Here is a 24,632-nt window from a genome sequence, read left to right on the forward strand (position 1 = left end):
CGTCCCAGGGGGGTCCCCAGGAGTTATGGAGCTCCTGGGGGCGTCCCGGGGGGGGTTAGCGGGCAGTTATGGGGAATTCCAGGGGGGCCAAGTAGGGTTATTGGGGGATCCCAGGGAGGTCCAGGGGGTTATGGGGCTCCCAAGGGTTTTGGGGGGTCCTGGGGTACCTGGCAGCAGGGGGCCCCAAGGGCCGGCGGCCAAGGGCGACGGGGCTGATGTTGTAGTAGCCCCCGGGCTCTCCAGGTCGGCCAGCGAGAAGTTGGGGCCCGACGCCGTCGCCACAGGGGCTGGAGGACATGGGGGACATGGGGGACCCACACAGGACACCCCCGAGCCACCCCCCCCCCCGTGTCCCCCATGTCTCCATGTCCTGCAGTGTGTCTCCCCCCACTCCCACCCCCGTTCCCCCCCTTTCCCCCCCCGCCATGTCCCCACTTACTCTGGGACACCCTCACCAGCTCCGTCACGTTCCAGACACCCGACGTCACGAAGCAGTCCTGGAAGGTCAGGTGCCCTGGGGACAGGGGGGACATGTGGGGACGCCACGCTGGTGCCGGGGGGTCGGGGGGGGGGGGGGGTGGGGCACAAGGTCTGGGGCAGGCACACCGTGGGGACAGAAGGAACTGGGAGGGCATGGGGGGGGGGCACTGGGAGAGACCAGGGGAGCATGGGGGGGTCCTAGCAGACCAGAGCGGTGGCACTGGGGGGGCCATGGGAGTATAGAGGTGGCACTAGGGGCATTTGGGGGCCCATGGGGAGGGCATTGGGAGCACTGGGAGGGGGGAGAGAAAGGGACCCTGGTGGTGGCATCAGGGTCCAGAGGACAATGTGGGGGGGCCAGGAGGCCACGGGGGTGACACTGGGAGCACTGGGTGGTCCCAGAGGACTACAGGGGGGGGGCATCGGGGGCTCACCGTTGGGCAGTGGTTTGATGTCCGCGTCTCCCTGGGGTTTGAACTGTCGGATTGTCCGGAGTCTGTGGGAGAGACGGGGTCAGCCCCGGACACGGGGGTCCCCCCCGGATGCCGGGGTCCCCGTCCCACCCCGGGGGAGGGGCAGCCCCAGACGCCCGGGGTCCCAGCGCTGAAGGGCTCCTTGTTCCCGCGGGGTCGTCCGAGGTGAACGTCCGCTGGGACCTCAGCGGCCCCCGTCCCGCGGGAGACCCAGGCGTCCGGGGTGCCCCCCACCCCACACAGGACCCAGGCGTCTGGGCGCCCCCCACCCCACATCCCCCCGAGGGGGGACCCAGGCGTCCGGGTGCCCCTTGTCCGGGTGATGGGGGCTGGGGGGGGGCGGGGGGGGGGGGGGGAGATGCAGCAGCCGCAGGGGGCCGGAGGGGGGGCGGGCTGGCAGGGGGCCGGGCCGGGGGGGCCGGGGGGCCGCCGTGGGGCCGGGCCGGGGGCCAGGAATGCGCTGGCCCCCCGCCAACGGGCAGCGCCAACAAAGCAGCCATTGTCTGCGCCGAGTGGGGGGGCTCCCGGACGCCTGGGTCCCCCCCCATAGCACACACACACACACCCCTCCCCTGCACAGCCCGGGTTCCCCCCCCCAGCAGCAAACCCCATCTGCCCTGGACACCTGGGTCCCCCCAGCACCCCCCCCCCCCACCTCAGGCGTCTGGGTGTCCCATCCCCCCTGTCCCCCCATCCCCAGTGCCTGGGTGTCCCCCCCCCGCCCCAGCATCCCCACCCCCCCCACGGGACCCCAGGGCTCCCCTCACCGTCCCTGTCCTGGGGACCCAGGCGTCCAGGTGGGGGAGGGGTGGGAGGACAGGTCCCCTCCCCCACTTTGGCGTCACCCCCTGGGGTCAGAGGTCAGCAGGGCACGTGCCGGGTCACGACCTCGGCGGGGGGGTGGTCGCGTGGCAGGCACGTGCCAGACTCCTGGATCCTCCCGCAGCCCCCGGACCCCAACGCTGGGTCCTGGGAGTGTGGGGGCCCGGATGCCTGGGTCCCTGGGGGGGGGCTCTCTGGACCCCCATCCCACAGCCCTTGCCCCCCCCTGTGCCTCAGTTTCCCCACCGAGCCCCACGTTGGACCCAGTGGGTCCCCGCATCCCGACAGGTCCCTGGCCCCACGGCAGCCCCGCGATGTCCCTGTGTCCGTCCGTCCCGTCCCCCCCCCCCCCCAACACACAGCGGGGGGTTCAGGTGCTGTTGGGCAGCTGCACCCCGACCCCCCCGCCAGGCCCCTCCCCCTGCACCTGCGTCCCCCAGACCCAGGCATCCGGGTGGTGCCAGCAGCGACCGCGTGTCTCACCCATGCACACTGCCCCCCCCCCCAGCCCCTATGGATCCCACGACCCACACGGACCCCTACAGCTGCCCCCAGCCCAAGGGGCCCCACGGACCCACCTGGAGCCCCACAGACCCCCCCGAGGAGCCCCATGGAGCCCCACAACTCCACCTGCTCCCTGAGACCCCAGACCCTACAGGTGCCCCCCCAGACTCAGCTGCACCCCACAACTCCCTACAGACACATATGGACCCCCCACCCCACAGTGTGGAGCTGGAACCCCCGGCAAGGAAAGGGACCCTGGCATCTGGGTGTGCCCCCCCATAGGGCAGGTGGGGGGGGGGACACTAGAGCACAGCCCTGGCACACACGCGTGTGCAAGACACAAACAGGGGCAGGTCGGGGGGTCCTCGTCATGGGGAGGGGGGGGGGATCTATGACAGGGGTGGTGGCACATCATGGCACGAGGGGTCCCCATCATGAGGGGGGGCTATGGCAGGGGGAGTGGCACATCGTGGCAAGAGGGGTCCCCATTGTGGGGGGGGCTACTGCAGGGGGGTGGCACAACATGGCACGGGGGGTCCCCATCCCGGGAGGGTCCTGCCGCGGGGCTGCGGTGCCGCAGAGCGTTTCGGGTGCCAACAGGCGCCGCCATCTTACGCACGGGGGGCGGGGGGGGGGTTGGCACCGTGCCCCCCCCGGCCTGCAGCAGCCAAAGGGCCCCCAGCAGAGGAGGGGGGGTGAGGGGGGGATGCCGGGGGGGCTGGGGGGGCCAGGGCTGAGCACGGGGCCTCGTGCTGCGCACGGGGGCACGGTGCCAACCGGGGCCATTTTGGCGGTGCCGGGCGGGAGCTGCGATGGGGATTTGAGCCCCCCCCCTAGCCGGGCAGGGGAGGAGGTGGGGGGTGTGTGTGTGTGTGTGTGAGGTGGGGGGGCTGCAGGGCCCCCCCACAGACCTGCCCAGATTCGGCACATGGGCCTGGGGGGGCATTGTGCCGGGAGGGGGCAGGATGCATCCCCCCAACTGCCCCCACCTTCACCCCCCAATGCCCCCGAGGGACCCAGGGGTCCCGGTACCCCCCCAGCCAGGACCCAAGCGTCCAGGAGCCGACCCTAAACACAGGTAAAGCCACCCGAAATCCCTCGCTGCAGCCCCAAAGATAACACACTCCCCACCCCAGCAGCAAAGGCAGGAGCAGGCACCCGAGCTGGGGTCCCCCCCCCTCCCCGTGCCCCTGTACCCCCCTGCACACATGTGTCCCCATCAGCACATGCGTGTCCCTCTTGGCACACATGTGTGCGCTGCTGGTGCCCCGCGGGCACCAGGGGAGGGTGCCCGTTGCACGCCCACGCCCTGGCCACGGCTAATGCATGCGCCGGGAACCCGGCCCGCGGCGCGGTGCTCGGCACCGTTTGGTGCTCAGCGGAGCCCGGGGCTGGGTCCGTCTCCCGGCTCGGTGCCCAGCACGGCTCCCGGTGCAGCGCACGGCACGGTGCGCGGCACACAGCTCAGCGCACAGCACATGTTTTGGCACACGCAGCGGCTTTGTGCGAGGCAGGCGAGGGCCGGCACCCCCCCCCCCCGGCCGGGGGCCTGGGTCCAGAGGTGGGGGTGGGGGGCTGCACCGAGCCACCAGCCCCGGCGCTGCCGCCAGCCCTGGTGCAGGATCCCCCCGGCGCTCACCGGGGCTGCGGGTGCCCCCGGCGTATCGCATGGGGACGGTGGCCCCAGGACCCCTCTGGTGGCCACATGGCCTGTCCAGACCCGGGGGAGGGCACAGCCGAGAGGCTCCCCCCATCCACTCTGGTGCCTCTGGCTCAGCCCCCCACCCCGCCGCCCACCGCCACCGCCGTCGGCACTCACCGGGCGCGTGGACGAAATAGGCCAGGTAGAGGTCGAGCTCCTTGATGGTGACGCCGATGTGGTGGGGCTGGACGCAGAGGCCGGGGCTGGCGCACTGGGGGGCCTTGGCCAGGCGCTCGCCGTCGGTGCTCTCCAGGGGCACCCCCTTGAAGAGGATGACCATCACCAGGTCCAGCCGCCACACCTTGTCGGCCTGGCGCAGGCAGTCGATGCGGCGGATCTTGCCCTTCTGGTCGGGGTTGGAGAGGACGCAGCAGGGCGCCTTCTTGCCGGTGACGGAGAGGACGAAGTCCTCGCGGCACTCGGGCCGGATGTCCTTGCGCAGCTTGGCCAGGAGGCGCGAGGCCCATTTCTGCTTGACCTCGGGCTTCTCGCCCAGCAGCTCGTCCTTGACGGCGCGTTCCTCCTCCTTCGACATCCGCTTCTCGTGCTTCTTGAAGTACTTGCGCTTGCGGGCCTGCAGGTTGAACCAGGTGTAGGAGAAGGCCCGGACGTGGGGCAGCAGCGCCTCGATGAAGGGGTGGAACTCATCCTGTGGGGCAGGGCGGCATCAGTGGGGCAGCTGCCATGGGGCGGCAGCTCCCCAGGGACCCCCGTCCTGTGCAGGGGGGGTCCCGGGAGGGAACAGTCCCATCCCACGGAGCGGGAGCATCCCTGGGCACGGCCCCGTCCTGTGCAGGGGGGTCCGTGGGGGATGCTCGTGCTGCACAGGGGGAGCATTCCCAGGCACGGCTGGGAACCCCCGGGGACACCCCTGTCATGCACTGGGGACCATCCCCAGGCACGGTCCCGTCCCAGCGCCCGGGCATTGCTGGGGACCCGGGATGCAGGATCCAGCCCCGGCACAGGGGGGACCTGCCGGGCTCCCGGTGCCCAACCGGCTCCGGGGACCAGAGCTGGTCCCTGCTGCCAGCCCCATCCCCGGTGCAGCCATCCCCGTCCCCACCAGTGCCCGTCCCCAGTGCCAGCCCGGTGCTCCACTGCCCCCAGCCCGGGGACAGCTCATCCCCCGCCCCCCCCGGTGCCGCTCCCCGTTCAGACCCTGCCCCAGCCCCGTCCCCGGTGTCACCACAGCCCCATCCCCTCTACCGGCACAGCCCCAGCCCCATCCCTGGTGTCGTGACAGCCCCGTCCCTGTCCGTCCCCGGTAACGCTCCCGCTGCCGTCGGGGCTTGGCTGCCCCGGGCATGTCCCTAAGCCGCCCGCCCGGTCCACGTCCCCAGAGCCGGTCCCTGCTGCCAGCCCCATCCCCGGTGCCGCCATCCCCGTCCCCATCAGTCCCCGTCCGCGGTGCCACCCCCCGTCCCCCGTTCCCGCTGCCAGCGCCACCGGTTCCCATCCTCTGTCCCCGTTCGCTGGTGCCGTCGGTCCCCGTCCCCTTCCCGGTGCCCGTCGCGGTCCCCGGTGCCACCAGCGCCTGTCCCCGGTCCCCGTCCCCGGACCGGCCGGTCCCGTCCCGTCCCCGTCCGTACCATCGCGGCGGCTCATCCCGGCCGTGGGCAGCTGCCAGTCGGGCCCCGGCGGGGCAAAACCGGGGGCGACAGACGGGGACGGGGCTACCGGGGGAGGGAGGGAAGGGGTTAACGGGGGGGCTACCGGGAGGGGGGGGGGGGGCGGGTCCGGGGGGCGGACACTGGGGGGTGGGGGGTGGAGGGGGGGTGTGGGGAGAGCTCAGGTACCGGGAGTCCCGGTTACCGGGAGGCAGGGTGTCCCAGGCGCCGGGACAGCGCGGATCCCGGGGCGGGAGAGGGTCCCGGTCGGGGGGTCCCGGTTGGGGGGTCCCGGAGCCGCCGCGGAGCCGCAGCCGGAGCCGCCGCCGCCGCCGCCGGGCGCGGAGCGCGCGGAGCCGCCGCGGCCCCTTTTGGCACCGGGACCGGCGCGGCGGCGGCCAATGGGAGCGCAGCGCGCGGGGGGAGCGGCCTCCCCATTGGTTGGGCCGGGGGGGGCGGGGCCGGGGGGGGGGGCGGCGGAGTTCGGGGCCGGGACACGGGGCTGCGGGGGGGGGGGACGGACACGACAGGGACACGGGGAGGGGGACGACGACACCGGGATGGGGAGTTGCGGGGGGGGGACGGGGACACACGGGACACCGGGAGCAACGCGTGTCCCGAGCCCCCGGCGGCTTCGCCAAAACCCGGGGATCTGCACCCAAAAGCCGCGCCCGGGGGTCACCGCGCGCGGAGCCTCGTGCGAGGGGGGTCGGGCGAGGACACCGGGGCCGCGCTCGCACGAGGGGCCCGGCCCGGGGGTCCCGTCCCCCTCACCCCCCCCTCCCCCCCCGAGACACCCCGGGGAAGGGCCCGGATTTTGGCCTCTTTCCCCAGCCCCGCAGCGGCCCCAGCACGGAACGGCCCAAAAACCTCCCTTTCTGCCCCCAAATCCCCGACGCGGTGCTTGGAGCCAACACACACCACCACCATCACCACCCCCCAACCCCCCCCTTCGTAATTAATTCCCTCTGTGCGAAGAAAAAAAAAAAAAAAAAAAAAACCACCAAAATTTGGGCGTTTCGGCGGCGGGGCTGGGGAGAGGCTCCCGTCGCATCAGTGGCTGCGCACCTCCCCAGCCCCAAACCTCACGGCTTTCGCCCCAAAACCGCAGCAGGCGGGTGGGGGCCGTGCATGGCCTCGTGCCACGGCCCCCGCCCCCTTCCTGTCCCATTTTGCTTTGAAAAACCCATGAAATGGGATGCGGCGGCACTGGCACGGGGCGGGGGGGGGGGGGGGGGAGGGGGAGTGTGGGAAGAGGGGGCACCCGGGGGGGTTCGCACAAGGGGTCACAATTCGCACAGGGGGTCACGATGCACACATGACCCCGAGACCCCCACGGGGGGGGGGACGGGACACACACAGACACGACGACACAGGCATCCAGGCCCCCCCCCCCCCCCGCCCCACAGCCCCCTCCCAGATGGCAGCAGAAGACCCCGGTGTTGGGGCCGGCTGACCCCGGAATGGGCACGGTGACGCCCGGGTCCACCCCGAGGGCTGGGGTCCCCTCGGGGAGGGGGCACTGGGGTGGGGTGGGCCGGGCCAGCAGAGGGGGGGAGCTCAGTGGCCCCCAAGGCCTGCATCCGTGTCGTCCCCCCCCGTCTCCCCCCACAACGAAGACAAAGAGCCGCCAGGTGGGGCCCACCCGAACGCCTGGGTCCCCTCCCTGACGCCTGGGTCCCCTTGGCGGGGCGGCTACGGAAGGATCTAGAGGCTCGGTCGTCGGGGTCCGCCGGGACGACGGGGTCCCTGGCCGAGGCCGGGGTCCCCCCCCGGATGCCGGGGTGCGCGCCGAGGCGGGGTCCGGCCGCGGTGCCGCCGAGCTGCCATTGGCTGCGCCGGCCCCGCATTGAGCCGCAGTCTCGGGCGAAGCCACGTCGCCGCGTCCGCAGCTGCGAGCGCCCGGCAAAGCGCCAGCGCGGCGGCGGCTTGGGGGGGGGGGTTGTGTGTGGGGGGGGGGGGGGGGGGCGGCGGCGCCGGATCGGGAGGGAAAAGCCCAGAAAAAACAGAAAAGAGGGAAAAATTAAAAAAGAAAAGAAAACAAGAAAAAAAAAAAAGGAAAAAAAAAAGAAAAAAAGAAAAAAAAAATGGAAAAAAAAAATCCCACCCACCCCCCCACCCCCCCCCACCTCACCCCCCCGCCCCGGCAGCGCCCGCCCTCCCGCGCCGCTGCCAGCTCCCCCCGGCCCTCGGCTTCGCCGCGAGAGAAAACAGCCCGAAACAGCCGGAATTGCCGCCAAAAATCCCCCCGGCGGCCCCTGATGCCGCTGCCAAGACCCTCCCGTGCAGGGGAGGGGGCGGGGGGGGGGGGGCGGCCCAGGCAGGGGGCGAGCGAGGGGCGTCCAGGACCCCTGGGGCAGGGGATGCAGGGTCGGGGGGGGCCATCGGGAGGGACCCCAGCACTAGGCCGGGCGCTGGCGGGACCCCGGCGTCCGGGCGGCCTCAGAGAGAACGTGCCGGATGGTGCTGGTGGGGGCAACTCGGGCATCCGGGGGGGGAGAGACCCCGGCATCTGGGGTGGACCCTAGCGTCCGGGGGGTGCGGAGGGAGCCGTCTGCTGCCCCCCCGCCCCGCCCGCGGCCACCTGGAGGAGCCGGGCGCCCGGGATGTTGGAGGGGAACCCGGGTGCCCCCCCCCCCCCCCCCAGCCCCTTCCCCAGGCAGCAGCAGAGCCGGGGAGGGGACCCAGGGTCGTGCTGGGGGTGGGGGTGGGGGGTGTCACAGGAGCAGAGCTGGGGGGGGGGAGATGCCGCAGTGGCTGGAGACGATGCCGCAGCGGCGCAGGGCCGATGCAGTTTGGCACCAACGGACTCAGGCATCGGGGGGCGCCTCCCCCCTCCCTTCACCAGCCAGGGAGGGGACCCTGGCATCCGGGCTGCCCCCCAACCCCGCTCCCTCCCCAGAGCGGACCCCAGCATCCCGGTCCCCCACTCCCTCCTGCCCCCCCCCCCCCCCGTGGCCTCTTGCCAGGCCGGGCTGGGAGGGGGGACCCCGCGGTGCTGCCGCGTCCAAGAAAGCTTTTTGTGGCCCATCAATAATTCAGGGCCCCCCCCGGACCCCCCTGGCCCGGCCAAGGGCTCCTCCATTATTGATGCCACAAGCACAGCCCCGTGGCCGGGGGACACAGAGGGGGGACATGGGGGGACACAGGGAGGGGGATCCGCAAAGCTGCGAGTGCCGCAACATGGGGGTCACGCGTGTGCAGGGTCCGCGCACACACCTCGCACACGGCTCCTCGCACGCGCAGGCAGCGTGCAGGGCATGAACACGCACCCCGCGCCAGCAGCACATGCCACGCACACGCGCCCACACGCATGTCGCCTGCCCCCAGGCGCCTCGCACGGCCCCGGGCGCCTCGCACGGCCTCGCACGTGGCGGGGAGGAGGGGGGGGGCGGGCAGTGCCTCCCCCGCACCGATTGCATCAGCCGTTGGTGCGGCCCCCGCACGGCCCCCGCGTGGGGCACGGGGCCCTCGCACATGCCTCGCACGCCGGCACACGCGTGCTCTGCACCTTGCACACGTGTGTTGCACACCAGGATGTAGTGCGGGGGTGCACCGCGCACACACATGTTGCGCACACGCTGCACAGGCGCGTGCCGGTATGGCTGCCACGTGTGCACACCGCCCCTACATGCATTGCGCACACACGGCGTGTGCACCCCCCTTACATATGTGTGCCCCCAGCCCCTGTGACACGCATGTGCATCCTCTCCCTGTCACAGACACCTGCACCCCACCACATACGTGCACATGTCCCGGCCCCTACGTGCCCCGTGCCTCGACAGGCCCTATGGGAGCTGCAGGGGCTGGCTACAGGGGACACACACACACACACAATTTGGGGGGGCGTTGGGGCACCTCACGCCCCTCCCATCCCCCCCAGTTCCCCACGGCGACGGGCCCCGCAGCAGCTCCGTGCCGGGCCATGCCGCATCCCAACCCCTCGCCATGCGACATCCCCTGACACCTGCGGGTCTGGCGCCGTGCGCTGCCTGTCACATACATGTCACATACGTGCCCCGTGTGTGGCATGAGCACAGCGCGCACCCCGGCACGTGCTGCACCAAACACACCCCCACCCCACCCCCCTGCAAAAGGCACGTTACGTTTTCGCACCCTGATGTCCCCCCTCCCTCCCAGAGCCTGCGGCGTGTTGAAGCCCACCCTCGGCAGCGCCTCGTGCGCGGTGCCCCCCCCCCCCCAGCACCCGCCCGTCCCACGTGGCTGCAGGGGCTGGTGATGCTGGTGTCACTGTTGCCACCACCCCACACCCCACCCTGGGGCGGGGGGTACAGGGGCTGGGCACACGCAGCCCCCTCGTCCCCTGTGTCGTGGGGTGGGCTGCCTCCCCCCCTAGGAGCTGTGGGGCATGGGGGCGGGGGCGCTGTGCATTTTCCTCTGAGCTTTGGAGGGGAAATGGCCACGGGGGGGGGGTGGGGGGGGCATTTGGTGCAGCCGGGGGGGTGTGTAGGTGCCCCTGTTCCACCCCAGGGGTCACCCAGGTGGTGACAGTAACGGTGACATGACCGTGATGATGAGGGTGACTGTGACATCATTCCCAGGTTGTACTACATCCCCCCCCCCGGAGCAGGGGGGACACATGAGGGACCTGGGGGGACACAGGAGGACCCTGAGGGGACACGGCAGGGGGGGACCCTGACCCCCACGAGCAGCCACGGCACTGACATCTGGAGCCTGGTGTGGGGCTGGGGAGGGGGGGGGGGTGTCTGCATCCCGGTGGGGGTGGGGGCCACACGTGCAGCCGTGGGGTTTCACAGCAGGTTATGGCACGGAGAGAGGAGCCGCCGCTGCGGGGGGACACGGGCAAGAGGGGACGGGGACGGGTGCCGGGAGGTGCAGCCCACGCCTGGTTGGCTGCAGGGCCCGGCGGCGGTAGCTCCCGCTATAGGTGCCGCTATACGTGCCACCGTACGTGCCGCTATACGTGCCGTTCCCCGTGCCCACAGCTGGACACGGCGGCCGGATCCCGCGCGCGCCAGCGGCCTGGCCCCGTGCCGGGGCTGGGGGGGGACGGGGACAGACAGTGGCACCACCTCAAAACCGCCCAGAAACGGCTCGAAAGGGAAAGGAGGGAGAGAAGGGAGCACACGCGTGTGAGCATGTGTTGCCAGCGTGCACTGACACGCTTCGGCATGCGTGTGTGCACACGTGTGTGTGCACAGTGCGAGACTGCGGGTGTGTACACGCGTGCAGAATGCATGTATGTGCATCAGCAAGTACATATGTGTGCAGTGTGCATCTGTCTGTGCAGGAGCACATGCGTGTGCAATGGCGTGTGCAGGAGGGAGCACATGTGTGTGCACTGGCACAGGCAGGCGGGCTCACAGGCACGTTGCTGGCGTGTGCGGGCAGGGGCACACGCATGTGCAATGGCGTGTTGCTGGCGCGTGCACACGCGTGTGCAGGGCGGGCGCCGAAGCTGCGAGAAGCGCCGCTGGCCGCCGGCCCAGACGCAACCGGCCGCCAAAACCGCCCCGAAAAGCGGGAGAAAAGGGCAACGGCGGGGGAGGGGGGGGGGAGCAGCAACGCCCGGCGGGGGGGGGGTGGGGGGGCCGGGCCGCCCGAGCGACCACAGCGGGACCCCAGAGGGACCTCAGGGCAGTCGGGGGGGTGGGGTGGGCAGGGATCCCCACAGGGATCCCCGTGCCACAGCCCCCGAGATGTGCCCCCACCCAGCGCCCGACGTCGCGCTTCCCCACAGATCCCCCTGACACCCCCAGGACCCATGGCCCCCCCGCAACACCCCAACGATCCCCCCCCAAGACGGGACGTCCCCCACGCCCCCCTCACCCTCGCCCGGCCCCCCGAAGCGCCCCGGCCGCCCGCCTACGGCCACCGGGGCCGGGATTCAGCCCCTCCCGCCGGTGCCCACAGGCACAAACCCCCCGGTGGGCACCGACCGCCCCGTCCCGCGGGGGCACCGTGGGCAAAACCTCCCGTGGGGCAAACACCCCACGGCCCCCGGTCCCCGCGGACACCCCCTGCCCCGCCGCGGGAAGGGGTTTCACGGCGGCACCGGGCCGAGGGGTCTCGGGACGCTGCCCCGCTCCGGACCGAGCCCCCCCCCGCCCCGGGACGGGCACAACTGGGGCCCCCCGCACCGGGGGTCCCGCGGGGCCGCTCCGGGACGTAGCAGCCCCGGACCAGACCAGCGCCCCCCCCCCCCCGCCCCCGGCAGCCGCACACCGGGAGCTGAGCCGGGGCTCCGGTGCCGGCGGAGGAAGCGGAGTCGCCACCCGCCCGGTACCAGCAACCAGCAACCGGGGAGGGGTCGCACCCCCGCGCACTGCACCCTCATTTTGGGGGGGGCGCAGCCGTTCGCGGCGAGCAGCGAAGCCGGTACCGGACCCCCGGGACCGGACCCTCCTTTACAGACCCCGCCGTTACCGGCTGCGTCCCCCCCCACCCCCAACCTCAACACCCCCGTTACCGGCCCCCCCCCCGCTCCCGGCCGTACCTGGGTGAGGCAGTACGGGGAGTACATGGCGGCGGTGTCAGCCGCGGCGGGGCATGGCGGGGGGGGGGGGGGGTGTGCGGGGGGTGCCGGGGGCTCCGGGGGTGTCCCGGGTCCGGGGGTGCCGGTACCGGCGGCGCGCAGAGAAAGTTTGCCCGAAGTTGGCGCCCGCCGCACTTTTGCCGCGGGAAGCTCCGCGCCGGCCCCGCCCCTTTCCGCCGGACCCCGCCCACCGGACACGCCCCCACTCGGGTCCGCCCACATGGGCGCAAGACCCCGCCCACCCGCGGCGGGCCCCCGCCCCCCTCTGCCCTTGGACACGCCCCCGACGGGAGGGAGCGGGGGGACACGGGGGGACACGGGGGAGAAACGGGGGGACACGGGGGGGACACGGGGGGACATGGGAAGGACATGGGGGGACATGGGGGGGACACGGGGGGGACACGGGGGAGACACGGGAGGACACAGGGGGGACATGGGGGGGACACGGAGAGACATGGGAAGGACATGGGAGGGACACGGGGTGACATGGGGTGACACTGGGGGACACACGGGTCACCTGCCCCATCTGCACCCCCATCCCCGTGCCCCCCTGCTGCCTCCCCCCGCCCCGGTGCAGGGAACCCCCAGCCGCAGGGCCCGGGGACGCTGAAGTGTCCCCAGCGGTGACAGTGACAGCGGGGGTGGCAGCGCCGGTGGTGGCAGCAGGGTGACCACCGCCGTGAGCCTGTTGTGACAGCGGCGGTGGCGGTGACGGTGACAGTGCCGGTGACAGTGACAGTGCCGGTGACAGCGCCGTGACAATGGCGGCGCCAGTGACCGTGTGGTGGCAGCGCCAGCCCCGGTGGCAGCGCCAGCGGCAGCGCCGTGGCGGTGTGGGTGACAGTGACGGTGACGGCGGCGGCGGCGGTGGCAGCCTCATCTGTCATTCCGGCTGCGGCCTCGTCCCTCCGCCATCTGTCACCGCCCGGTGCCAGCGCTGGCACCGTCACCATCACCCCTTCGCTGCCGGCGCCACCCCCACCGCCGCAGCCCCCGGGGGTGGCACGAGGGGTCCCGGCCTTGGGGCGCCCCAGATGTCACTGGGTGTCCCTGGGCAGCCGGAGGGGACCCCAGGAGTGGGGGGTTGGGGGGGGGAAGGCTTCAGCGTGTCCCACTCCACCCACCCCCCCCGGACACCTGGGTCCCCCCGCGAGAGGGGGAGGGGACGGTGGGCACAGCTGTGTCCTTCCCCCACACTGGGCCGATGCCATGGGGGGGGGACACACGTGCACACTGCCATCCTGCGGGGGACAAGGCAAGGGGGGGGGACACACAGCTCCACAAAGCCCCCAGCCCCCCCCCCCAGGCACAGGAGAAGGACACAGGGACGGGGGTCTCCATGGCCGAAGGGGACCCACGCATCCGGCACCTCCGTGTCCCCGTGCACACGCGTGTGCAGCCGGTGCGTGTCACACAGGGCCCATTACCCGCCCCCCCTTGTGTGTGTCCCCCCCCACGTCCCCGCCAGCTGCTCGGGGGCCGCCAGCACCAGATGTGCCACTGCCACCGGCTGGGGACGCAGATGACGCCGGGCACGGGGCAGGGGGGGACGGTGCCCACACACGCCAACACACGCAACGACACGCCCCGACATGCAACAACACGCTGTGACATGCCCCGACACGCCGCGACACGCTCTGACACGCTGGGACACGCAACAACACGCCCTGACATGCTGGGACACGCAACGACACGCTCTGACACGCTCTGACATGCTGGGACACGCAATGACACACTCTGACATACCCCAACATGCCACGGCACGCCCTGACACGCTGGGACAGGCGCTGACACCACCCCACGTCACCCACCAGCCCCGGGGACACGCAGGGGACAGGGACCCCAGCGACTGAGGGGGAAGGGGCGGGGGGAAGGGGGACCCTCCCTCCCTTGAGGCCGTGTGGAAAAAACCGGGGAGGGGGGAGAAATGCCCCCCCCCCCGGGGGTAAATCTGGGGGTGGGGGGGTCTCAGGAGTGGGGAAGGACAAAGGCGGGAGTGAAGGAACTGCAGAGGCCCCAAAATCGGGCAAATCTGCCCCAAAATGGTTTCTAGCCCCTCCCCTTGGCTGGGTTTAGGGGGGCCCTGGAGTCACTCGGGGCGGGGCAGGGATGGCGACACCTGGGTCCCCCCATCTGGTGGGGGGGGCAGTGAGGGTGGGGGCTGCAGCAGGGGCCCGGACGCCTGGGGAGGCCTGGGGAACATTTTGGGGCGATTTCGGGGGATTTTGGCTCTGGTGAGCCGTGGGTTTTTCGCCAGCTGCCGAGGCCTGGAAGCCATTAGGGCTCCCCCCTTCCCCCCCTCCCCCCCCGGCCCCCGGCTGCTCCAGCCGAAGGCGGGGGGGGGGGGGCGGACCCAGGCGTCCGGGGGCCCCCGGCCCCCCCGTGGGGCCCAGGCGGGGAACCGACCCCGCCGCCCGGGAGCCCCCCTCGCCCCCTTTGTCCATCACCCGCCCCCCCCGCAACTCCCGCCGGGGACCCAGGCGGCCGGGGGGGGCTGCGAGGGGTCGCGAGGGGTGTCCGGCGGGGGGGGGTTGTCCCGGCGGCGGGCAGGGAGGGGTTAACGGCGCCGAGCCCTTGGCAGCGGCCCCGGGGCTTGGCGGCGGCTGGAAACGAAGGGGGGCGGGGGGGGGGCGCGGGGGGGAACCCGCGCCGGGCCCAAAATCCGGCCCCCCCCAGCACGGGGGAGGGGCGGTGGTTTAGGGGGAGGGGCCGTGGGGAGCGCCCCCCCCCCCCCGCTGCCGGCCCCGGTTCGGGGTGTCCGTCCCGTCCCCCCCGCCGCCGCCACCGGGCCCCGCCCACAACGCGATGCCACGCCCCCGCCCCGCCCCTCACCTCCCTGCCCGGCTTCCGCCCGCGCCTTCAGCCGCTTCCGGTGCGTCACTTCCGCCCTGCGCTCAACATGGCGGCGCCCACGGGGCGAGCGCTGGTGGCGGCGCTGGGCCGGGCCCGGGCCCGGGCCTGGGCCTCGCTGGCGATCGCGGCCCCGGCGCGGCTCTACCGGGCGGCCCCGCTGCGGCGTCGCACGGGCCCAGCCCCGGCGGACCCCGAGGACCTGCGGGCGGCGGCGCGGCGGTTCGGGCGGCTCGGGGAAGCGGCGGGGGTGGCGGTGTGGCGGCTCTGGCCCGACCCCGAGCGGCTGCGGGCGGCCGAGGCGGAGGAGCGCGAGTGGGACCCGCCGCTGCGGGAGGTGGAGGCGGCGCTGGAGCGGCGGGAGCGGGAGGAGGCGCGGAGGCAGGAGGAGAGGTGGGGCCGGGCGGGGGGAGTGGGAGGGGGGCACTGGGAGAACTGGGGGCACTGGTGAGAATGGGACCGGGTCTGGGGGCGGGGGGTCGGACACGGACTCGGGGGCGCCGGGAGGAACGGGATCAGGTCTGGGGGTGTACTTGGGGGGGGCCAGGACCGAGTTTGAGGGGAAGACTGGGGGGAACTGGGGATACTGGTGGAAACTGGGAGAACAGGGATCGGGGCTGGTGGGGGGGGGGACTCGGGGGAACTGGGAGGAAGGGGGTCGAGTCTGGGGGGTGTACTGGGAGAACTGGGATGGGGCATACTGGGGGGGCTGGGGCTGGGTGTGAGGGGAAGACTGGGGGGAACTGGGAGAACTGAGATTGGGTCTGGGCGGGGGGGAACGGGACTCGGGGGAACTGGGGACACTGGGAACGGGTGTGGAGGGGAGACTGGGTGGCACTGGGAGGAAGGGGCTCAGGTCTGGGGGTGTACTCGGGGGGCTGGGGCTGAGGAGAAGACTGGAGATACTGGTGGAAACTGGGAGAACTGGGATCGGGGCTGGGGGGGACTCGGGGGAACTGGGGGCACTGAGAGAAAGGAGCTTGGGTTTGGGGGGTGTACTGGGAGAACTGGGATGGGGGCGTACTGGGGGGGGTTTGGGGCCCGGTATGAGGGGAAGACTGGGGGGAACTGGTGGAAACTGGGAGAACGGGGATCAGGGCTGGGTAGAACTGTGGGCACTGGGGCTGGGCTGGGGGGGGCACGTGCCCATGCCGGGGTGTCCCCACGGTGTCCCCAGGCGGCAGCTGGTGGCCCGCAGCCTGGCGGCCATGCCGGAGCGGGTGAGCGCCTGGCGCCAGGAGCGGGCGGCAGCGCGGGAGAAGGCACGGGAGGAGGCGGCCCGACGCCAACGGCTACTGGCCCAAGCGGGGCTGGGGGCCCTCTCCGGCCCCGGGACCCCTCCACGGGCAGGCGCCCGGGCGCAGGCGCTGCTGCAGGACCTGGAGCGGCAGCAGCGGCGGGAGGAGAAGCGCCGCCGGCGGCAGGAGCGGGAGGAGGCTGCTCGCAGTGCCATGGCTGCTGCCGAGGCGGCCGCTGCCGCCCGGCCCCCCCCCGAGAGCGCAGGGGACGGCACCCCCTGACACACACCCCCCCCCCGCAAATCACACGCCACCCCAAAATGGGTTTAAAATTCTGCATTTAATCTCTTCCCCACCACCCCCCCCCCCCAAGTTGTGGTTCTTCCCACGGTGCCACCCCCACCCCCCCACCCCCCCCAGGGCCAAACGGGGGAAGGGGGGGGTCGGGACGGGAATGGGGACAGGAGAAAGCGTTTTGCCGAGCACCCCCCACACAGTGTGGGGGGGCTCCGGGGGCTCCCCCAATCGCTGCTGCTCCCTCAGGGCGCGGCGGGGCCGGGACCCAGGAAGGGTCCCGGTCCTGCCCCTTCCCGAAAGGCAGAGCCGCAGCCCCGGGGGGGGATAAGCTGTTGGTGTGTGTGTGTCCCCCCCCCGGTGGGACCCCCCCCAGAGACAGCCTGGGCCCCGTGGCACCCCCCCCTGCCCCGGGGTGTCCCCCCCGGTCCCTCAGTCGTCGTCGAAGTTCTGGCTGAGCAGGAAGTTGGCTGCCAGGTTCTCGTTCTTCTCGCAGGCGAAGTAGGCCTGGATCACCAGGCTCTCGGGGAAGCCCAGCGCCTTCAACTGCGGGGAGAGCGTTCACTCTGGGCCCTACTGACGCCCCGGCACAGCTTCCCACCCCCACCATTAACCCTGGACCCCAACGGTGGCTCTGGCTGTGTGCCCCGTACGCGTTACCGGCGTTAACTCCGCTCCCTAGTGACGGTTAAAAAGCAAGTCTTGCTTTTCTGGTTCCCACCAACAGTCACCTTCTGTTGCTGTTAACTCTGGAGCCTAATGACCACAGCCCAACTGCCCCAGGGACACTGGGCCTCCCCCTGGCGTTAACTCTGGGCCCTTATAAAAGCTCTGACTGAGCTGATCCCTTGGTTTCCTCGGCGCTGTTAACTCTGGTTCCTACTGATGGCTTAAGGCACCCAGGGTGAGCAGCCACACGGTTAACTCTGGTCCCTACTGACAGCCAGGACCTGCCCCCACACCCTGCCGCTGTCATCCCCTGGCACCCCCAGGCCCTTACCCTTTCTATGGCTTCTTTTTCCTGAGGCGTCACCTGGATGTAGTTCATCTGGGGGGACTCGTCCCCGATGGCGCCCATCTCCCCCTCCAGGTCACCCAGTTCCCCCAGCGGCTCGTTCAGCATCTGGATGAACTGCTCCTGGTGCTGGCTGATTTGCTGGGAGGGGGTGGAAGGAACGGGAGAGGGGGTGAGTGGTGGGTGTGAGTGTGTGTATGTATCCCGGGGGGGGGTGTGGGTGGGGGTGTGTGTGTGTATCCCAGGATGTGAGTGTGTATGTATCCCAGGTGGGACGGTGTGTGTGTCCCGGCGGGGTGTGTGTGTGTCCCGGGGGGGGTGTGGGGGGCGTCCCGAGGAGGTACCTGGAGCAGCTGGGGGTTCTCCTGGCCCAGCTGCTGGAGCAGGGCGGGCAGCAGGGCCGGGTTTTGCTGGATCACCTGCCGCATGTTCTGAAACTGGGGCTGCTCCCGCAGGAATTCCAGAGGGTTCTCTCCTGCGGGGGGGGGGGATGGGGGGAGTGTGAGGGAGTGGGGTCTGGTCGAGCCACGCCCACGGGGGGAAGGGGGCAGGGTCTGACACAGCCACACCCTGCAATTACCCGGCACCTCCCTGAGCCTTACCCCAGGAAGCTGGGATCTCCCCAAGCCCTACCCTCCGGGGGGTGGAACCAAGAATGGTCCCACCCACCTAGTGACCACACCCACTCCACCCAGGCCACACCCACAAAGGGGTGGAGTCTGCCCCAGGAGGCGGGGCCACATACAGCCACACCCACACAGGGGGGCAAGGACTGCCCAGGCCACACCCTCCCAGCAGGAAAACACATGGTGCTTCCCTGAGGGTGGGGCTTGGCATCAGACCACGCCCTCATAAGGGGAGGAGCCTCTGAGCCACACCCCCAAGGGGAGGAGCCAACAGAGCAACATCCCCACTTCCAAACAGGTCCCTCAAGCCACGCCCCCAGAGACAGAGACCCGCCCACTGGGGGGTGGGCCAGAGCCTCCCAACCCCAAACACCACCCATATGGGTGTGGCCACCTATAGCCCCGCCCATTGGGTGTGTCCCGCCGAAGCCCCACCCACACAGACCTTCAGGGGCCGGCTGCTCCGGGGGACGACTCTCCTGCACGGGCGGGCGCTCGGGCTCCGGGCTGCCGGGGATGCCCTGGGGGGCGGTGGTGGTGTCATCAGGGGGAGCCTGCAGCTGCCCCCCCCTCCTCCAGGACCCCACTCCCCCCCCCAGCTCACCGTCAGCAGGTACTCCACGGCGCGGTGGGGGTTGTTGTAGCTGGCACGCAGGGCGGCCACCACCCGCTCCCGCTCGTAGCCCATCGACATGATCTCCGTCAGCATCGTCTCGTACTCCGAGCCCGTCACTGCCGGCCCCGCGTCAGCACGGACTCTGACCCCCCCACCCCCCCGGGACCCTCCTGCGCCCCCCCCCCGGACCACAAGACCCCACCTCAAAACGAGGACCCTGAACTTTAAAGACAGACATTTATCTGCCCCGTTCCTTCCCCTGGGGACCCCAAAGTACCTTCCAGGACACTCCCCCTCTTCCCACCGCCATGCACGACACCCCCCCAGTCACACCCACACCCCTCCCCATACAAAACCCTCCCCACGTCAGGGGTCACCATGTGCCCTGAACCCCCACCCCACTACCCCTCTGGGGACCACGAGTCCCAACACCTCAAGGATCCCACCACATCCCCCACCCCCTCCCCCCAACTCCCCCAGGGTCCCCCCACCCCCGATCTTGCGCCCCCCGGCACCCACCGAGGGTGGAGGCGGCGTCGGCCGAGCGCCCCGCACTGCCTGGGGGGGGAACGGAGCTGCGGATTCAAGAGAGAGACGTGGCAGATGGGGCCTTTCTGGGAGCTCCGGCCCCCCAAGAACCCCCTTCACCCCTCAACACTGACCCAACCCCCACTCTCTTGCTACTCCCCCCCCCCCAAATCTCCTCCGGGCTGGCCCCTAACCCCCCCACAGCCCCCCCAAACACTTTGTTTCAGCCTCTCCTGTCTCCCACCCAACAGAATAAGACTCCTTCACCCTCTGATTCCCCCCAACCCTCAGGACTCGGCCCCCCCTTACCCTGCCGCAGGCTCCGAGAGGGTGAGTGGAGGGAGGTCTTGGGGTGGTGTCTCCTCACTGGGGGCAGCTGGTGGCGGGGGGACAGTGTCAGCAGCCGGGGGGGGCCCCGGTGCCGCCGGAGGCTCCACGGTGCCGCCAGCACCGGCCTCGGGGGCCGCGGTGCCCAGCGAAGACTTGGCCTGCGGGAGGGAGAGAGGCAGGTACATGAGCAGGTTTGGAGGGGGTTTTTGGGGGTGTCCCATTTTGGGGTGGGGAGATCTAGGAGGGGGTCCCACCTTGGTCACCATGACAACCACAAAGTTCTTCTCGTCGATGCGGTACTCGCGGATGGGGACGTCGTCGCTCAGGATCTTCCCGGCATAAATGAGCTTCTGCCCGGCCACAGGGAAGGCATCGCTGCCCTTCTCGGCCTCAATCTTCTCCTTCAGCGCCCGCACCTTTGGGGGGGGGGGGAGCATCAGGGGCAGCCCCCAAATGGGGGTTCACCACAAAAACACGAGGTTCCACCAAAACCAACAAAGGTTCCTCTGATATGGGGTGTCTGTGTGTGTGTGTCACTGTCCTGTTTGATGGGGGGAGGCTGGCGGCAGCTGGGGGGGGAGGGGGAGGAGGCTGCTCTGACAGGGGGGTTTGGACACCCAGATTCCTAGCCTCGCAAAAATAATTCCCCCTCCTCAACCCCGCCCCCGGTATGCAGAGGACCCAGGCATCACGGGGGGGGGGCTCCAGGGCTGCAAAACGACAGCAAACGCCCCCCACCCCCACCCAACGGCTGACGCTGTGGTGGGTACAACCCCCCCCCCGAGGGAACCGAAGGGAGGGGACCCTGAGCCCCGTCTCAGAAACGAGGGGGAGGGACACACACTGAGCCCCCCCCCCGCCTTGAACAGAAATGAAGGGTACAGATGGCGCCCTCACTCTCAAAAAGGAGGGGACACACACACACACCCCGAGCCTTCCGTTCCCAAAAAAAAGAGGCGGGGACACGCGCACACCCCCCCCCCGACCCCCCCCTAAAGGAACCGCGGGGGGGGAAGGGGGGGGGACGGACGAACGACACACACCAAGCTCCGCTCCCAAAAGGAGGTGGAGGGGGGGGGGACGGGACACACCAAGGCCACCACCCGGGCGGGGCGCGACGCTGCTCCCTTCGTACCGGGGGGCGCACAACGGCACCGGATGAAGGAGGTTGGGGGGGGGGGGGGGGTGTCCGCCCCGGGGCCTGTAGCGGTTGGTGGTGGTGGGGGGTGGGGGTGTGTGTGTGAGGCCCATGCCCACCGTCCCGCTCTCACCGTTTCGTGCGGCTCCATCCGGATCTTGAAGGTTTGTTGCTGCAGCGTCTTCAGCGTCACGGTCACCGCCATGGCGACGGCGGCGGCAACGGCAACAAGCGGCGGCGGCTCCTCCCGGCGGCCCCCACAACATGCAACTCACGCCGCCGCCATCTTAGGCGCCCCGCCACTTCCGCCACGTGACACAGGGGCGGAAGAACGTCACTCCTTTCCCCCCTCCCTCCCATCAAAACCACGTGACGCTGGGCCCCTTCTCCCTCCTTCCCCCACAACCACGTGATACAGCCCCACACACCCCGCCTTCCCCCCCAAAGAAATCACGTGACGCCTCTTCTTCCCGCCGCGGGGGCAGCGTCACGTGACGCGGCGCAAAATGGCGACGGCCACGGTTGTGGCGGGGGGTGGGGGGAAGATGGCGCGGAAATAAACCGGGACGAAAGCGTTAATTTAATAGAAACCGGATCGCTACACCCGTACAGTCGCGTGCGCCCGCGGAACATCAACCCCCCTCCCCCGCCTCCAACGAACCCCTGAAGGTACCGGGAGAGGGGCGGAGGGGGGGAGAGGCTCGGGCCCAACCGCCCCCCAGCCCCTTTCGGGGCTGGGGGGGCGGTTGGGCCCGAGCCTCCCCCCCCCCCCCCGCCTTTCCCGGTACCGGCGCCGTGTCCCGGTGGGGCGGCAGCGGCCATAGAAAAGAGTCCAGGTCTCACAGAGACATTACGGTCCTTGCCGAACCCCCCCCCTCAACTCTTTTTCCCTCCCCCCCCTCCCCCCTTTATTTCCCCTCACAGCTCATCCCGGGGGGCCGCTTCCGCCTCCTCGGGTTCTTCTTCCTCTTCCTCTTCCTCCTCGTCGCCTTCCTCTTCCCCTTCCTCCTCTTTGCGCTGTTTTTCCTCTTCCTCCTGCTTTTTGCGCTGCTCTTCGTCCTGCTGCTCCTTCATCTTCCTCTCGGCTTCCTTTAAACGAGGCAAGGGGGGGCATGAGTTAAACCCACATTTGGGGGGGCACGGGGGGGTTGGGGGTGAGTTAAACCCACGTCTGGGGGGGCACGGGTCAATAAAACCCACGTCTGGGGGGGCACGGGAGGGTTGTCACCATCATTGTCCCCTCCTCCCCTTACCTTGGTGGCCCCCCAGGTCTCATTCCCGATTTCCTCCGCTAATTTCTCATCATCCGTGATGAGGAAGTTGTCAAAAATGGTGCCGGATTTCACCTGTGGGATAAAAAGATGGGGGGGGGGGGAGGGAGGGGGTTAGAAGAGGGGTCACGGGTCTTTCTTTTAGAGGGGGGTGTCTCTTCGTCACCCCCCCACCCACCTGCCAGAGGTCGAGGCCGATGACACCGAAGCTGTCATAGGCGTAAAGGTGGGGGTCGGGGCTGTACTCGGGGTTGTCGATCTCGGGGTGCACCCATTTCCCCTTGTACTCGGGGTTGTCGATCTGCCGGGGCCGCCACTCGCCCTGGGGAGGGGGTGGGAATGACAGGGAGGGGGGGGTCACAGCCCATTCCTGACCCTTCTCCCCCCCCCTCCTCCTGCAGACACCCTCCCCCTCCATCTCACCTTGTACTCGGGGTTCTGGATAACGGGGGGCTCCCACTCCCCGTCCATCTCCTCATCCCAGTCCTCCGGCTTCTTGGCATCAGGATCAGGGATGTGCTCGGGCTTGTCCCAGTCCTTGGGGGGGTGGGGGGAGAACGACAGGTGTCATCAGGACACCCCCACAACCCTCCCCCAAACCCCAAATATCCCCTAGAGCTGCCTGCCCCCCGCCCCGCTCCAAACCTCGGGCTTGGTGTCCTCGGGGTCGTCGATCTTGGCCCGCTCGTCCCAGTCGTCGGGTTTCCGCGCCTGGGGGTCCTTGATCTTGCGGGGGGGCAACATGTCCCAATCCTCCTCCAAGCTGCCCGACTCCACCCGCCCGTTGTCGATCTTCACCTCGTAGGTGTTGTCCGGACGCACCACCAGCGTGTAGAGGTGGGTGAACTCATCGTCCTGCGGGAGGGAAGGGGCTCAGCAGGGTTGGGGGGACCCTCCCCCCCCAACTCCCCCGCCAACAGGGCGGCCCACCCCTCTTCTACTCTCCCCCCCCCCCCGCCCCTACCTTGCAGCGAATGTCCTTGTTGATGAGGACGTTCTTCCCTTTGTAGTTGAAGATGACGTGGACCTTCTTGGTGCCGGGGCCACAGATATCAGGGCCTGGGGGGGGGGGGTGGGAGACAGAGAGTGAGGGAGGGGATCCCACATGGTGTTGTGGGGGGCAGCGGAGGAGTCCTGGGGACCCACCGAACATGATGTTGTACTCGGAGTCGCCGTGCATGTCCTCCTGGTTCAGGCTGTCCGGGAAGAGCTTGACATAGCCGCCACCACAGTCGATGTTCTGCTCGTGCTTCACAGTGAACTGAACCACCAGCGTCTTGTCCCGGTTGCTGAAAGGCTCGAAGCGGGAGGAAATGGCGTAGAACCGGGCATCCTGGCTCGTCTGGATCCCTGCGGGGAGGGGCGTGTGGTGGTTTGAAGGGGATTCCCGGCCGTGGGGGTCCCCACCCAGCCCCGGGGGGGGTGTTCCCTCACCTTTGTCCTTCTCGGCGTCACCGTAGAACTTCCCGGCCGTCAGGACAAACCGGCCATAGTCAGACTTGTGTTTCGATTCCACCCACCGGCGGGTCCAGGCGTCTGTGGGAAAGGAGCAATCAGGACCCCGAGGCCCTTCCCACGGCTGACGAGGGGGTTCTGCTCGCCCACCACCCCCCCCGGGGCAGCCCCCAAAGCCCATCACGCTCCACAGGAGCCTACTGAGAGCTACCCATCCACAGCCAGGGCTGGTGGGGGGGCCCCATTTCAATGTGAGCCCTAGAGGGAGCTCAGGTCTTGGGGTGCCTCTTGCCATAGGGCTACAAGAGGATTTGGTGTCCTGGGGAAGGAGAAGTCCCCAGCATGAGCCAGCTCCTGTCCAGCCTCCCCCCATGGGGTACACCCCAAGCCTCAAATGTCACACTCTGCAAGAGGCTCCCTCTCTGGCCCCCTCAAGCTGGGGGGGACCTCTCAGCCCCCCATATCCTCCCAGGGCCCCATTCCCCAGCCCAGAGGGAAATTCTCCCCAGAACCCCCATCCAAGCAGGCCCTGAGCCCCCCTCCATTTTCCTCCTGACCCCTACATCTGGGGGACCCCTACTTAGACGTCTCAGGCCCCCCCCCCATCTCCACCTGAGGGCTGACCCTCACCCCTCCCATCCCTCCAAAGCCCCTCCTCAGCCCAGACTTTTCATCCCCCGCACGACCCTCATCGTCCTCAGACCGGATGAGACCCCTCATTCCTGCCTTCTGCTCCCACAACCGGCCACCCCCTGCCCTTCACCTCGGGGGAAGCCCCCAAGCTCCCCCGTACCCTCCTCACCTCAGGGGACTCCCCTCCAACCCCCTTTACCTCAGGAGACCTTTCAGGTCCCCACAGCCCCCCCACTTCACTTCAGGGGGCTCGCCCCCAGGTCCCCGTCACCTCAGGGGACCCCGCAGGCCGCGCCCCGGCCCCCCCTCACCTCCATCCCCGAACTCCTCCCGGAAGAACTGGGTGGGCCCGGCCGCCACCAGCGCCAGGAGGGCGCCGAGCAGGACGGGGAGGCTGAGGCGGCTCATGGCGGCGGGTCCCACACGGCACAGCCCGGCACGGCCCTTCGCTCCCTCCCGGCCCGGCGGCGCCCGGCACTGCGGAGGGGGGCGGTGGCGCCGCCGCTTTTTATACGCCCGCCGCCCCTCGGCCC

At 70.4% G+C, this 24,632-nt stretch overlaps 4 protein-coding genes across 4 annotated transcripts; 1 reads left to right on the forward strand and 3 right to left on the reverse strand.

The window, feature by feature from the left end:
• Positions 1-167: 167 nt before the first annotated feature.
• Positions 168-12,093, reverse strand: NFIX (nuclear factor I X). The gene is made up of 5 exons (XM_074167863.1): positions 12,067-12,093; positions 4,099-4,630; positions 915-976; positions 440-514; positions 168-287 (listed from the first exon to the last, which is right to left on the reverse strand). Exons 1-4 carry the CDS (start codon positions 12,091-12,093, stop codon positions 506-508), a joined length of 630 nt encoding a protein of 209 aa, XP_074023964.1. The 3' UTR covers positions 168-287; positions 440-505.
• A 2,911-nt stretch (positions 12,094-15,004) lies between these two features.
• GADD45GIP1 (GADD45G interacting protein 1) lies at positions 15,005-16,475 on the forward strand. Its single transcript, XM_074167872.1, has 2 exons — positions 15,005-15,348; positions 16,133-16,475. Exons 1-2 carry the CDS (start codon positions 15,005-15,007, stop codon positions 16,473-16,475), a joined length of 687 nt encoding a protein of 228 aa, XP_074023973.1.
• A 40-nt stretch (positions 16,476-16,515) lies between these two features.
• On the reverse strand, positions 16,516-21,044 carry RAD23A (RAD23 homolog A, nucleotide excision repair protein). Its single transcript, XM_074167867.1, has 9 exons — positions 20,874-21,044; positions 19,857-20,018; positions 19,582-19,760; positions 19,264-19,319; positions 18,733-18,860; positions 18,574-18,649; positions 17,847-17,977; positions 17,488-17,643; positions 16,516-17,033 (listed from the first exon to the last, which is right to left on the reverse strand). Exons 1-9 carry the CDS (start codon positions 20,943-20,945, stop codon positions 16,920-16,922), a joined length of 1,074 nt encoding a protein of 357 aa, XP_074023968.1. The 5' UTR covers positions 20,946-21,044; the 3' UTR covers positions 16,516-16,919.
• Positions 21,045-21,658: 614 nt separating this feature from the next.
• Positions 21,659-24,574, reverse strand: CALR (calreticulin). Its single transcript, XM_074167866.1, has 9 exons — positions 24,411-24,574; positions 23,446-23,547; positions 23,158-23,361; positions 22,976-23,070; positions 22,657-22,866; positions 22,435-22,548; positions 22,190-22,333; positions 21,994-22,086; positions 21,659-21,829 (listed from the first exon to the last, which is right to left on the reverse strand). Exons 1-9 carry the CDS (start codon positions 24,505-24,507, stop codon positions 21,659-21,661), a joined length of 1,230 nt encoding a protein of 409 aa, XP_074023967.1. The 5' UTR covers positions 24,508-24,574.
• Between the last annotated feature and the right edge of the window lie 58 nt (positions 24,575-24,632).

Source organism: Numenius arquata, unplaced genomic scaffold, assembly GCF_964106895.1.
Source record: "Numenius arquata unplaced genomic scaffold, bNumArq3.hap1.1 HAP1_SCAFFOLD_883, whole genome shotgun sequence".
Taxonomy (NCBI): Eukaryota; Metazoa; Chordata; class Aves; order Charadriiformes; family Scolopacidae; genus Numenius; species Numenius arquata.

Coding starts and splice junctions, on each gene's coding strand:
- NFIX (XM_074167863.1), bottom strand. CDS start 12,093: ATGTACTCCCCGTACTGCCTCACCCAG. Junction 4,631..12,066: donor CCCCGTACTGCCTCACCCAG/GTACGGCCGGGA, acceptor CCTGCCCCACAG/GATGAGTTCCACCCCTTCAT. Junction 977..4,098: donor CTATTTCGTCCACGCGCCCG/GTGAGTGCCGAC, acceptor TCTCTCCCACAG/ACTCCGGACAATCCGACAGT.
- RAD23A (XM_074167867.1), bottom strand. CDS start 20,945: ATGGCGGTGACCGTGACGCTGAAGACGCTGCAGCAACAAACCTTCAAG. Junction 18,650..18,732: donor CCGTGGAGTACCTGCTGACG/GTGAGCTGGGGG, acceptor ACCGCCCCCCAG/GGCATCCCCGGCAGCCCGGA. Junction 17,978..18,573: donor GGAGCAGCCGGCCCCTGAAG/GTCTGTGTGGGT, acceptor CCCCCCCCGCAG/GAGAGAACCCTCTGGAATTC.
- GADD45GIP1 (XM_074167872.1), top strand. CDS start 15,005: ATGGCGGCGCCCACGGGGCGAGCGCTGGTGGCGGCGCTGGGCCGGGCC. Junction 15,349..16,132: donor GCGCGGAGGCAGGAGGAGAG/GTGGGGCCGGGC, acceptor CGGTGTCCCCAG/GCGGCAGCTGGTGGCCCGCA.
- CALR (XM_074167866.1), bottom strand. CDS start 24,507: ATGAGCCGCCTCAGCCTCCCCGTCCTGCTCGGCGCCCTCCTGGCGCTG. Junction 23,362..23,445: donor TGACGCCGAGAAGGACAAAG/GTGAGGGAACAC, acceptor CCCTCCCCGCAG/GGATCCAGACGAGCCAGGAT. Junction 23,071..23,157: donor CGAGTACAACATCATGTTCG/GTGGGTCCCCAG, acceptor CCCCCCCCCCAG/GCCCTGATATCTGTGGCCCC.